This window comes from Onychostoma macrolepis, chromosome 19 (assembly GCF_012432095.1).
Source record: "Onychostoma macrolepis isolate SWU-2019 chromosome 19, ASM1243209v1, whole genome shotgun sequence".
Lineage (NCBI taxonomy): Eukaryota > Metazoa > Chordata > Actinopteri > Cypriniformes > Cyprinidae > Onychostoma > Onychostoma macrolepis.
In genome coordinates this window covers 30,820,752-30,833,778 of record NC_081173.1, presented here as the reverse complement: position 1 = coordinate 30,833,778, position 13,027 = coordinate 30,820,752, and the positions used below count along the sequence as shown (strand labels likewise).

The window sequence follows — 13,027 nt, the reverse complement described above, 5'->3', positions numbered from 1 at the left end:
TCGGTAACACTTTACAGTATGGGTGCACAAACATTCATTAATTCGTGCTTAAATAATGCATAGTTAATCACGAGTTAATGTAAAACTCAGTAAAAAAAGTAAAGTCATAACATAATATCATTGCAAATCATTAGCTAATGATTAAAGCAGACAACTGTAAGTTGAAATGCATGGTTTCAATCCAATGTGGTAATTATCACATGCATTTACACTATTAGTTAATATAATATGTTATTAGGGAATTAATACATTATGACACATTTCACTAATAACCTGCATTATGCATTAACTCATGAATATCTGTGCATTAGTTAAGCATGAATTAATGCATATTAGTGCCACCATATTGTAAAATGTTACCAATATCTCTTACATTGAAAAAAAAAGTAATTTGTACAATATTATACTTTACCATTTATTGTGAAGTAAGATGTTACATGTACCCCCCATTTCTGTCTGACTTCTTGTTGTATGTTAATTTTTGCACTGTTTGATATTTTACAGGTGTAACTAACTAAATAAATAAAAGACCTGTTTTCCTGGGTTGGTCAGGCCATGTTTGAAATATACCTCCATTTGCAGCGTGTTTCTGTATTTGGTTGTGTTATGAGTATTTGTAGCACGTGTTGTCAGACTGATTAAAATGTTTTCTTCCAGTTGCAGTGTCTTGAGCTCTCTCAGCCACCGTAGTAGGAGGCGACAAATATCTCTTTTGTATTCTTTGAATACTTTTAGTTTCATTCTTGCTCAAATCTCACTAAACATGTGGTTTACAAAGATTGATGCCAGAACATAAGACTCACACAGAACTTCCACCATGTAAGTTCTCATGTTTTTAAATATTAATTCAGCCTGTGTGTTTTTGTGTTCTTACACCAATAGTTGTGTTTCTGTTCATGAAAAGTTAAACAAACAGATGCGGAAATGAGTCGGCATAATTTGCTGAATGCGTCCATGAGATGAGGATAGTTTTTGTTAGTGGGGTTATTAATATAATATTATCATTTGATTGTTACTGAATTTCTAAAGCCTGTTGTTTGCGTTTTGAGTTTGACTGTTTGCTTTGAGCATTACACAAAATTTATACATTTCTTACTGGACATTTTCATCATGTATGATCTGCTTGTGTTAAATATTCAGAAAAAATCAAAGCGAATATTTAATAATATTTTTACCGTTCAAAGCATTGTATCTCTGTATAAACCCTTATGAAAATGAACCATGGTTTTACTACAAATAAAACCAAAAATAAAACATGGTTACTATAGTTAAACCATGGTAACCATAAATTAACCATGTTATTTGCTACACTAACCATAGTTTAACCATGAAATTTGTAGTTTTACTGTGGTTATAAAAATGGTAATCAATACGCCGAAAAAACATGGTTACTACACTTTTCCCATAAAACCATGGTTAATTTTCATCCTGTACAAATAAAGTGTAGTCTGCATGTGTCACATGACACTTCTGTTTTCAGGTTCAGTCTGTTCTGGAAACATTTGCTGCTGCTGTTTTGCATTGTTATTTATAGCGGTCAGTATGATTTTTGTTTATAAATTGTAACAATTCTTGGTTTTAAGTTCCAGGTAGAGTTACTCGATTGTTACTCTCTTGTGTCACTCAGAAATTTGAGAAATTTGATGAATATTTTAATTCAACCTTAATCTTTACTGGTGTTTCTACTGCATGATATTGGAGAAACTCCACTATCAGTTCACAATTACTAAATCCACTTAGATGTGTGAGCAAAATACATGAGCAAGTGACTAAAATAACTCCATATACATTTATAGTATTATTGACAGTTTGTATTGAATGATTATTATACTGTCTGTGTTTGCAGAAACCACCTCTATACATGTACCAGGAAAAAAGGGAGGCAGCGCCACCCTGCCATGTGAATTTGAGGACCGAGACATTTTTGATGTTATTTTAAAGAGTCTGTCAAAAGACATCCCTGTTTGTAAGACTGAAGAATGTAATGGACGCGTATTTAAAATAGGAGCGTGTGACGTCGTCATCAAGGATCTGAGACTGAGCGACGCTGGGAAATACATTCTGAGAGTCTTTTACCGCAATGATCAGGCAGAGCTTGACCGACAAACCAGGGAGTACCATCTTCATATTGATGGTAAAGTCAAAACTGATCAAACCATTAGCATGTGCAATTGTTTTTCCTTTAGTGATTGTGTTGGTATTGCATGTAAGCAGCAGAGACACTGAATGGGACACGTCCCGTCTAATATTCAGATTAGTTGATTCCAATATGATTTTTTTTTTTTTAAATGATTACATTTGGTCCCCTTAATCCTAATGCATGTTTAAGGCCTTGATTGATTGACACCATTATAATAATGATTAAGGATAACAGTCTTCCTGTTGCTCCTCAGTGGAGATTTCTGTGAAAACAGGCGAGGAGCTGAAGTTGGATGTTCTCTTGACCAACACTGATAAAGTGGAGACAAACTCTAGTGGAGAGTGGAGAGAGGTGTGGAACAGAAGAGATGGGGTCCTGGATCATCATCTGACCGACACTGATGGAAACCTCACCATCAAAGGGTTTACAGCCAATGACACCGGAACATACAGAGTTCTGGACTCAGATGGAGAAATCTTGATCACAGTGACAGTCACAGGTGAGAGAAGATCAATGAATGTTTAGAAGTATTTGAAGTATTTCACATCTGAGATTTATTCTTCATGGTGCTAAACTGTGTGACCAACCTTTCAATATTCTCTACAGGATCTAGTACAGAGTCAAAAGAAAAACTGAACAAAACTGATGGCTCAAAAAATAGTAAGTAAACAGAAGGCATCGAGAGCTTTGCAAAATCTTTAAGTTGTCAGTTTAAAAAAGAAGAAGAAGAAGAATTTTTTTTTTTTAATTGTGTTCTCTTCCCATCTTTCCCCTTCTGGCTGTAGTGATTATTGGGCTGTCTGTGTGTGGGCTTCTGGTGTTTCTGGCTTTTATTATACTTGCTGTCATCAGGATATACAAGCGTCGGCACAGAAACCCAGAACATGAGCCTCATCTAGGGGTCCCATTGCAAGACACTGTACAAGGGGCCCAAAACAGCTAGCAACACCACTGGTTACTTGTAGTTTGACTTCAGAGCAAAAAAGGTCTTCAGAGGATCTTCAGAGAAGTCCAAAGTTGAGTCTCTGTTCCTTCCAAGTTGTTTTTCCCATATTAAATGTCTTTAGGGAGTTTTTGATTTTAACAGTAAAAGACTGAAAAAAATGCTACAGTAAAAACATGTTAATTCGTTAACAGAATGTTTCTCTACTGTACTATATACGGTGCATAGCTGTGATTACATTTAATGTAATTTTACAGTAAAGTACTGTTAAAATCATGGTTTTTGGAAGGGGAAAAGAACAGGACATTGCATGTATTGTGTCATTTCATTATTTTGTGTGTTATCATGATGGTGTTTGGTATTTCATTGAATGACACTGTGCAGCTAGATATAAGTATTGCAGCTCGTGGAAAAGCTGCTTGTGATGAGTTTTGGTTCATTGTGATATATTCATCACCACCTATTTTTGGTGGTTATCTGTATTACAAAGGTACAAAACAGATTTCAGTACTTCAATGGATTGGTATATTATCATTCTATCAGTTAATGAAATAATATATATATATTTTTTTTACTCTGAATTTAAATTAAGACTGTAAAACCTAAAATGTTGCTACCATATTTTTTTATTGCAAAGTTTTGGCAACCACAGCTGTATGTATTTCACTGTAGATGTCACTGTTTTATTTTATTTTATTTTTTTTACAGTGCACACTGCTGTTGACTTTAAATGCTAATTTAGATAGCTAAATTTAAAATTTAGGTGCCTGAGTTATTTATTTTAATTTTTTAAACTGTACATGTTGTAAACCACATTTGATAAAAAATAATTATTTTTAAGAATTATGTTTTATATACAGTATATATATATACTGAATTTGGTAATATTGAAGAATTATTACTGTTTTTTTGTATTGTTTAACTGGGTGTAAACACTTACTCAGGACAAATAATGAACTTGAAAATGACCTGATAAATCCTCCTTTCATCCCAGGGATGAAAATAAGCTACCATAAACAAACTCAGAGCAATATGTGGTGCTCAAAAGCCAGGAACAGTGCCATGCTTGATGGACTTTATACATATATATTCAAACAGATTATTGTAATGCTTTTCTTGGCATCTTTCTTATTACCTCACTGTGACTGTGACGTTTTTGATAATTAAATATGTTTGAATGTGAGCAGTCATGTCTTGGGAGTTCTGGTTTTTGAGTTCTGTTTGTGACTGAACTGCAGGAATATTGCTTAAAAGTAAACATTCGAATTAAACGTCTACATCATTTCATTATGCTAATGCCTGGTATCTGGGAGAAGAGATTCATCAATATGCTTGAGGACTTTTGGGATAATTTTAGGTTTGCAGTCTTTGAATTAGTTTGATTTTTTTTTTTTTCAGCTTGTTTTATTTCAGTCATATTGATTTAATGCTCAGTGTATGAGATGGAAAATTAACTGTTGATCAGTGAGATTCATTGACTGCAGTTCATAAAAGATGTTCTGTGGAGTATGTCATTACATTCTGTTGTCTTTATATTTAAATGTCTAACTTAATAAATAATTTTGCCTGCTTTAAACGCTTAAAGAATCTGTTTATCACGTTTGATGTTCACTTCTTCAGAATTGCAGTCCAAGCTTCCTGTTTTACGCTACCTTACAAGAAATATGACGTCCTCCCTCAGAAGAGGCGTAATATGGATCTGCACTTTAAAAAAAAAAAAAAGAAATATTTTATCTAATGGTCAAAATTATCATTTAATCAAAAGCATGTCCCAGATGCTGTTCATAGAGCTCAACTTGAAACTTTAACCTGGAATATTTCATGGACTCACAAATCTACACACACTTAACCAAGTCTTGTTAGCCGATGCTTTGCAAACTAAAGTAGACAAATTGCGTTGAGAAATACTGAGAATTTTAATACAGTTGATGCAACACTTGATCTGCGATAGACACTATTATTCAATGCTTTACATTGCTGTGGAAGGAAGTGGAAACATTCTGTGGTTTAGGGTCTCTGCATTGTGCTGAAACCTGTAGTTTGATTGACTCCGTTATGAACGACAGACACAATGGACAAAGTCATTTTCTTCTTCTGTGTATTTTCTTGTTGGATTATGCAAATCACATCCAATGGTAAATATTTATTTCATACATAATGATATTAACATCTCAACCTCAAATACAATAGCTATTAACATAGTTTTAAATGACCTGTTTTTATCCAGATGCGTCAGTGCGAGGATCTTCTGATCTGTTAAGAGTTCAGACGGGAGAAAACATCAGTCTGAACTGCAGCATGACGAACCGATATGAAGTCGCCTGGTATCACCTCAAATCTGGAGAACTGGATCTACTGATTGCAGCAGAGAAGGACGAAAAAGGAAGAAAACTCCTGACCAACTATAATCTATATGCTACTCGACTGAAAATGACTGCAGATGCTTGGGTCACCAGAGCCACGCTGGTTATTTCTGGAGTCACAGAGTCAGATTCTGGTCTTTATTTCTGTGGAACAAAGTCTGACGCTCCAGAGATGCACTTCAACAAACCCATCAGACTAGAGATCGAGGGTAACAGATTTCAGTTTTCCATCATGTCTTTGTAAGAAGAATGGGTCAGATGAGACAGCCAAGATGAGATCTGTACATGATTTTTGTTCTGAGATATATGATTTTAGCAGCACATGGGTGGGAAAAATGCTTTTATGTGATAAATATGTATGTGTTTGTGTTTGTGTGTGTGTGTGTGTGTGTGTGTGTGTGTGTTAATTTTTAGATCACAAACATATACATCAAAAGTTTGGACACAGTGAATCATTTTATTTATTTATTTATTTAATCTGAAAAAGGCTCTGAAATGTCAGTTGCATAAAGAACAAATCAAAAGCTACAGAAGCTCATCTTAACCCACTCTCCTATACAACTAACAATTAAAACAGTTTTGTGTGTGTGCGTTTGATAAACTAGTCATATATTTACAGGTCTATTTGTAACAGAAAAACCAAAAGAAGTTGACAACACAGGTAATATGTTCTGTACAGTGGAGATCCAGCACTTATTGTAGTATCAGGTAACACTTTCTGGTTACAAATCTGAATATTTCTTCTGTATCTGTCTGTCTGTAGATGGAGTGACTACGAAAGAGAAAGCATTGATGTTAGAGGAGGTGACGCTGATGGAGCGTGTGCTGATGTTCGGTGGTGTTGGTCTGGCTGTGTTTGTGTTTTTTCTGGCTACAGTCGTCGCAGGAGGAATCATTCACTATCACGGTTGGCAGAAAGGATGGGCCGCAGCCAAACGTTCATCTTTGACTCAGCACAAATCAGCTAAATGACACATGTGCTTTATTCTACAATCAGAGCTTTGCACCGTCAGCTAAATCAGCCTTGCTTTAAGTTACCACAAATGAAAACAGAAAACTGTTGAGATGTTAAGGCAAATGCCACCTTTTTCAGCACCGGTGAAACTTAATTGTCATTTATTGTTGTGGTTATTATTCAGGTTTCTGTGGTTCATTTGTGCTTGTCAATGAGATTCAGTTAAATCTAAAAGTATTATTACTGCTACTGTTTTAATGCAACGTAATTCAATATCAATATCAAGCTAGAGTATAATGTTTTAAGCTTTTTTACTTTAATATAGAGATTGAGCCAATGTCCTTATTCAAGAAGAACAGCAAACAGGTTCTGTCACGGCCAATTCAAGCAAACATATGCTTTCATGTCATTAGACCAGCAGGACTTGTATTAAAGTGTCTGGCTCTTTAGACGTACAGTTATCTAGACTAGCATTAATATGCACATGCAAACTTTCTTCAAAAGAAAATCTAAATGTAAATCTCTTCTGTGGCACATAAATCTTGATTAAATTAAAATGTCAACATATGTCTTAATGTTAAATGTATTATTTAGAGTTCAAATAAACAGGAGTAAAACAGAGAATTATATGTGGCAGTTTGCTATTGAAGCTCCGTGTAGCTTTGTTTTTCTGTTGGAATCTCTATCTTACTTTCACTCTCTGTTGCTTGAACTGCTAAAATATAACTTAATTCTCACCATATTTCTGATATTATCCAACAAATTAATTTGACATCATTCACTTTTTAATCTAAACCGCTAGTGCAGTGCATTAGCATTCCAAGTCCTGTACATTGTTTGGTTCCCCCGCGGCAGAGCGACCTGTTGAAAAGAGATGGTGTTCATTCCTCCTGCGGTGGTGCCGCTCTTCTCTCTAGAAATATGGCACATAGTCTTACAGTTTGTATACTTGACTAACTGGGGCCCAGGTCAGGAAACAGACAGACTGGTTAAACCGACCGTCTGCTTGCCGCCTCACATCACAGAAATAAGCTCATTCTCAGCACATAGAGACTCTTTCACCTAGATATCACAACTTTAGAAATGCCTGTTTACCGAAAGGTTACAATTTATAGTAATATTTTCAGTTTTCAGAGTTAGTGCTAAATGCAGTTAAAGTCTTAATTGTTGGTGATTTTAATATCCATGTTGATAATGAAAAAGATGCATTGGGATCAGCATTTACAGACTTGTGAATTAAGAGTTGTGAATTATCAGACCAAAAACCTCTGCATGTAATAACCTAGAACACTTGATGGCTGCTCTGCCAATTCTTTCTCATCAGTTAGAAACCTAGGTATGCTATTTGATAGCAGTCTTTCCTTAGAAAGCCACGTTTCTATTTGTAAAACCGCATTTTTCCATTTCCAGCAATTGAATCAGCCGTCTGAACAAATTGTTTGAATGAATGACTCAATGATTCGCACAATAAGACAGTCACTCACTGCCGCCTGCTGGCGGTTTACTTTCATATTTAAAAGAATTTCATATTTGTATATTAAAAAAAACTTTTATTTATAGGCATGGTCATAAATACAGGCAGGGTCGAGCAATGGCAAACAGGTATGGCAGGGACAAGACAAAGAGTAATCCTAGGGCAAGCAAAGGTTGACGATCGGCGAAAAGTATCCAGTGGGCAAGGCAGAGAGATAATCCAGGGAACACGGGCTAGAATCCACTAGGGGTGCAAACAGAGTTCAAACAGCAAGGCAAGGGTTAATCCAGGGAACACGGGCTAGAAAACACAATCCAAAACAGGCAGGGGAAAACTAGGAAAACTACCCCCAGGGCGGAGCCGACAGGACTGGAGCCCACCAGAGCCAGACAGCAGACCACCACGGCGGTGCAGATAGAGCAGGAGCCCACCAGGGCGGAGCAGAAGACCACCAGAGCCAGATAGTGGACCACCACAGCAGAGCAGACGGAACAGGTGGAGCAGACGACCCCCACAGCGGAGCAGACGGACCCGAAGACCACCACGGTGGAGCAGATAGAGCAGGAGCCCACCACAACGGATCAGGAACCCACAACAGAGCTTGGGACCTAGGGAGAACGGAGACATAAAAAGGAGAGAGAACATGCACGGACCCAAGGACCGAGGCAGGGAACACAGAAAGTTCATAATTAGTCATAGCTGTGACAGGACAGAACGAGAGTTCATTGACGGCCTCCATAGCCGCGACAGGACGAGAGTTCAGGGACAGCCCTTCTGGCTGCGACATGACAAGGATATGCAGACGGCCTCCATAGCCGTGACAGGGCAGGACGAGAGTTTAGGGATGGCCTCCTTGGCCAAAACAGGACAGGACGAGGAATCAAGGACGGCCTCCGTGGCAGAGCAAGACGAGAGTTGGTGAGTGGATACCACTGACACCTCTGGAGGTTCTGCAGCGTGTGCCGCCACCTCGGGCAGTTCTGAGGTGGTGTACGCAGCCCAAACGCAACAAAGCAATTCCCATCAGGGGAAGCGCTTCGGACAGGGGAATATGCAAAAGAACAGGAGGGTTAGAGTGAGTGGGTTTGGGGATACCAGCTGCATGCAGACACCAGCGGAACATCCCTCAAACTAGACATCAAACCGGTATAATGGAAGACTGACCTTGATGATCTGGGTGTGTCAGCCATGACGGGCTGTGGCTCTGGACGATCAGCGAAGGCCTGGCGAGACTCTGGACGGTCAGCAGAGATGTGACCTGACTCTGGAAGGTCAGCGGAGACGTGCTGCTGTGACTCTGGACGAGCAGCTGTGACGTGCTGCTGTGACACCATTTTGTGAATGGGCTCAACTGTCGCCGCCATTTCGTGAGCGCACGCTGGTACGTCTGCCATTTCAGTCACAGACGCAGCGTCGCGTTCCTCTTCCGCGACACCCACAGTAAACAAAGAGCCAGCACACCGCAAAGCATAGTCCATAAAATCCCTTATACTAACATTAAATTTTCCCTCAGGTAACCATGACTTTATGGGTTCACTTAGTCCAAAACGAAAAATGTCTTTTAGAACAACTTCATCAAATGGTACTTTGTCAGAAAGCACACAAAACTGAGTGACGTACTCCTCAATGGATAATCTCCCCTGATGCAGGTCAAGCAGCTGATTGAATGGGTCCATACCTGACAAGGGTCCGTTAGAAAAGCTGCTGGATCCTGGTGTGGCCGAGTATTCTGTAACGATGCTGACGAGACGCGAGACATGCGGATCCAAGTGCAAGCTTTTATTTATAGGCATGGTCATAAATACAGGCAGGGTCGAGCAATGGCAAACAGGTATGGCAGGGACAAGACAAAGAGTAATCCTAGGGCAAGCAAAGGTCGACGATCGGCGAACAGCAGTGGGCAAGGCAGAGAGATAATCCAGGGAACATGGGCTAGAATCCACTATGGGTGCAAACAGAGTTCAAACAGCAAGGCAAGGGTTAATCCAGGGAACATGGGCTAGAAAACGAACATGGGCTAGAAAACAAACACAGGAAAACTAGGAAAACTAACAGGGGCTCAGTAGAGTAGCTACAGCTATGGCAGCAGTAAACACATACAATATTCAGCAGAGAGGGAAACAAAGTCCAGGGCTTAAATAGAGTGTGTGATTGTGTGTGCCTAGGATCAGGTGTGCGTGTGATTAGTGCAATGAGTGATTGGTGACAGCTGTGATCAGTAATGGATGATGGGAACTGGAGTCCATTGTGATGTGTGGTGTGAAGTCCATGTGGTGAGCGAGTGACCTCTGGTGGAGGGTGAATGGAAGTGCAGACCAGATTCGTGACACAGTCCTATGGTGCCTCAATAATATTAACTGTAATTATTAGTAAAATTTAACTATTTGATATGAAAAATTATGCATAGGTTAGTAAAAAAAAAAGGCAAAAATGACCTGGAAATAAATTTAAGTACACTTTAGTATGTAGTCATGCACTTTAATCAAATAATATGTAATTTCCCAGCAACAAAATTATAGCCAGTGAAAATGCTGAGCGGCTAGTAATTTTGGAAAACCTCTAGCCACAGTGGATGGCGAGCAAAAAAATGTTAATGTCAAGCCCTGAATATAAGCATTGCTATTTTACTGTTTTAAAGATGTCTAATGGAATTTAGTGTTTAATTGCTTCTCTGATGAACCCTATTAGGTGGTCCCTCTGGCTCTGATGGTTCTTGAGTCCACATCTCCTAAGCTGCAGAAAATACCTGAGTTTGTTGAAGAAAAAAAAAAAGTTAAAGATTTTGAATTGGCAACAAACGGTAACCAGTGTGCATGAGATTATTTCTCAATGAAGGGTAAAATTCTCTTTTGGCCAAGCAGAGGGCAACCTAAGACAGCCACTGGGTAGGTAGTGGTGGTGAGATGAAGCTTCATGAAGCTTTGAAGCCAAATGTGTTGAAAAGTGGTTCATTTCTCGAGGCTTGCTCGTTCTAAAAGTACTTTGGTTTAGTCCCCTTAGATCTGTACACACTTGAATAAAGCAGTCACGACCACTAATAAGATATAAGCCGACCAACTTTACTTTTATAATCAATACAAGACATCAAATTCTCAAAAATAAATCTGAGTAAAAGATGCATGCCTGACCTCAGAAAAAAAAACTCAGTTCTTGGCTGATAGAAGACTGTTAACACACGTTTGGGTACCAGACAGAGGTTGTATTTCCTTCCTTGTAGGTGAGAGGGAAAGAAGCGCCTCATTCTGTCGGGAGTGATGACTATTGATGATGATTCCCTGCAAATCCACCAATCAATACTGTGTGATCACAATTCTCACCTTCCAGTGACTAACACAGATGAAACATGAAGCTAATAAATACAAGATTATGGCTTTTCATGCATTTAGGGGTATTTTTTATAAGAATAAAGTATGTTTACATGAGAAATAATAAACCAGTGTAGTTAAAAATACCCATAATACATTTATGCATCATTATATTCAGTGTTGGGGATTAATAGAACACATGTAACGTTGCTTATTTAAAATTTAAAATATGAGAAACTATTTTGTTACGGTTAAATTCTAAATGCGTTGCATCCGAAAAGTATTTTAAATGATCAAAGACATCAACGTTACTAAACTTGAGTAATCTAATGATTTGGTAATGCAATTTGGGGGGATGGTTGGAGGTCTGATTTGGCTGCCAAATCTTTGAACTGGTGCTGACTGGTTGGTGTTGCTAGCACTGAGCACCAGAACAGTGTTGTGCATTGCACTTTTATGAACAAAGTTATAATCATGTGCAATACACAACACTACCTATTTGTATATTTGGCATGCACACAACTCTTATTCACATTCCCTTGCATTTGTAACATATCTGTACATATACATGTGATCTGTTTTTGTATATTGTATGTATTTCAATTCGCTTATTTTATTTTTATTATTGTCACTGTCATTCTGTGCAATGGAAACTTCTGTCATCAAGACAAATTCCTAGCAAGCATACTTGGCTAAAAAAGCTCATTCATTCTGATCTGTTTTAAAAAGAATAACCAGTAGAGGGCAATAATATGGCTAATCATATTTTGCTCCTTTGTGGGAAATACCAATATTCCCAGTTTCTGAGCTCACTCCTGTGATACTTTCAGTTTTGTTTGAAGTCTCGCTAAACATGAGATGTACGAACTTTTGACGCCAGAACAAGAGAACCATACAGAACTTTCACAATGTAAGTATTCATGTCTTAAAATATTAATCCAAAGTGTATGTTTTTGTTGTGCTTATGATCGTGGAAAACCAAACCTGCTATTGATGCTTAAATGAGCGAACATGTTAATGGATGTGTCCTAGCCTGATTATGATGGTAACGATTATTATGATTTTCATTTCTAGCGGTTATTAATGTATAATTGCTACATTTTTCTGTTGATTTCTCCGACGAGAAGATTGTTTGCCGGTAGGTCACTGAATATCTAACACCTGTTGTTTCTATGTTGGGTTGATCATTTTGAGTATTACACTGAAATCATTTCTTATACAAACATTCAGATTAGAGTTTGATGATTCTTATAAAATTTAAACGGAAAGCTGTATAATCGACTGTATGGTGCATGGTCAATTATAGCATTTTATCACTCAGCAAGGTATTTTATTCGTGTATTTATTATGTGTGTCTGCTACAGTATGTAACAGCTGTCTGTTCTCATCAGGTCGAATCTTCTGCTGCTGTTTTGCTTCATCTATCATAGCGGTCAGTGTATTTTTTTATTTTTAAAATGTCAATTTTTTGGATTTTCAGTTCCAGCTAGAGTTATTCTAGTCGATTGTTTTTCTGTTGCACCACTAAGTCAAGTTCTTTTGTTGACATTTGTGGATTAATGGTGGAAATTCCCCAGCATATTGTCATCATTACACATCACTGACTCATCCATTTATTCATTTATTATTAAACACTGTTTGGTCAGGATCTATTGTCATGAACGAAGCTTGCTTGTTTGCTCTGATAGACCATTAAGACACTCTTGTTTTATGGTGACATTGATTACAGAGAATGAACAGAAACGCATAATGAATGAATTTGTACTTGCAGGAACCTCCACTATACCTGTGACAGGAAAAAAAGGAGGTGACGCCACACTGACATGTGAATACCAGGCCAGGAAGAT

At 38.0% G+C, this 13,027-nt stretch overlaps 2 protein-coding genes across 3 annotated transcripts; both read left to right on the top strand.

Moving 5' to 3' along the window:
* The first annotated feature begins 671 nt into the window (after positions 1 to 671).
* Positions 672 to 4,653, top strand: LOC131525908 (uncharacterized). 2 transcript variants are annotated; one of them, XM_058753908.1, is made up of 6 exons: positions 672 to 819; positions 1,481 to 1,536; positions 1,847 to 2,134; positions 2,394 to 2,639; positions 2,747 to 2,800; positions 2,926 to 4,653. In XM_058753908.1, coding segments are annotated over exons 1-6 (804 nt in total). In that variant the 5' UTR covers positions 672 to 817; the 3' UTR covers positions 3,084 to 4,653. The 2 variants fall into 2 exon arrangements, with proteins under 2 accessions (XP_058609891.1, XP_058609889.1); XM_058753906.1 differs by lacking the exon at positions 672 to 819 and having other exon boundaries at positions 864 to 1,536.
* A 464-nt stretch (positions 4,654 to 5,117) lies between these two features.
* On the top strand, positions 5,118 to 7,125 carry LOC131526159 (uncharacterized). Its single transcript, XM_058754300.1, has 4 exons — positions 5,118 to 5,218; positions 5,311 to 5,655; positions 6,066 to 6,107; positions 6,210 to 7,125. The coding sequence occupies exons 1-4, from the start codon at positions 5,155 to 5,157 to the stop codon at positions 6,416 to 6,418; spliced, it is 660 nt and encodes a 219-aa protein (XP_058610283.1). The 5' UTR covers positions 5,118 to 5,154; the 3' UTR covers positions 6,419 to 7,125.
* The last annotated feature ends 5,902 nt before the right edge of the window (positions 7,126 to 13,027 follow it).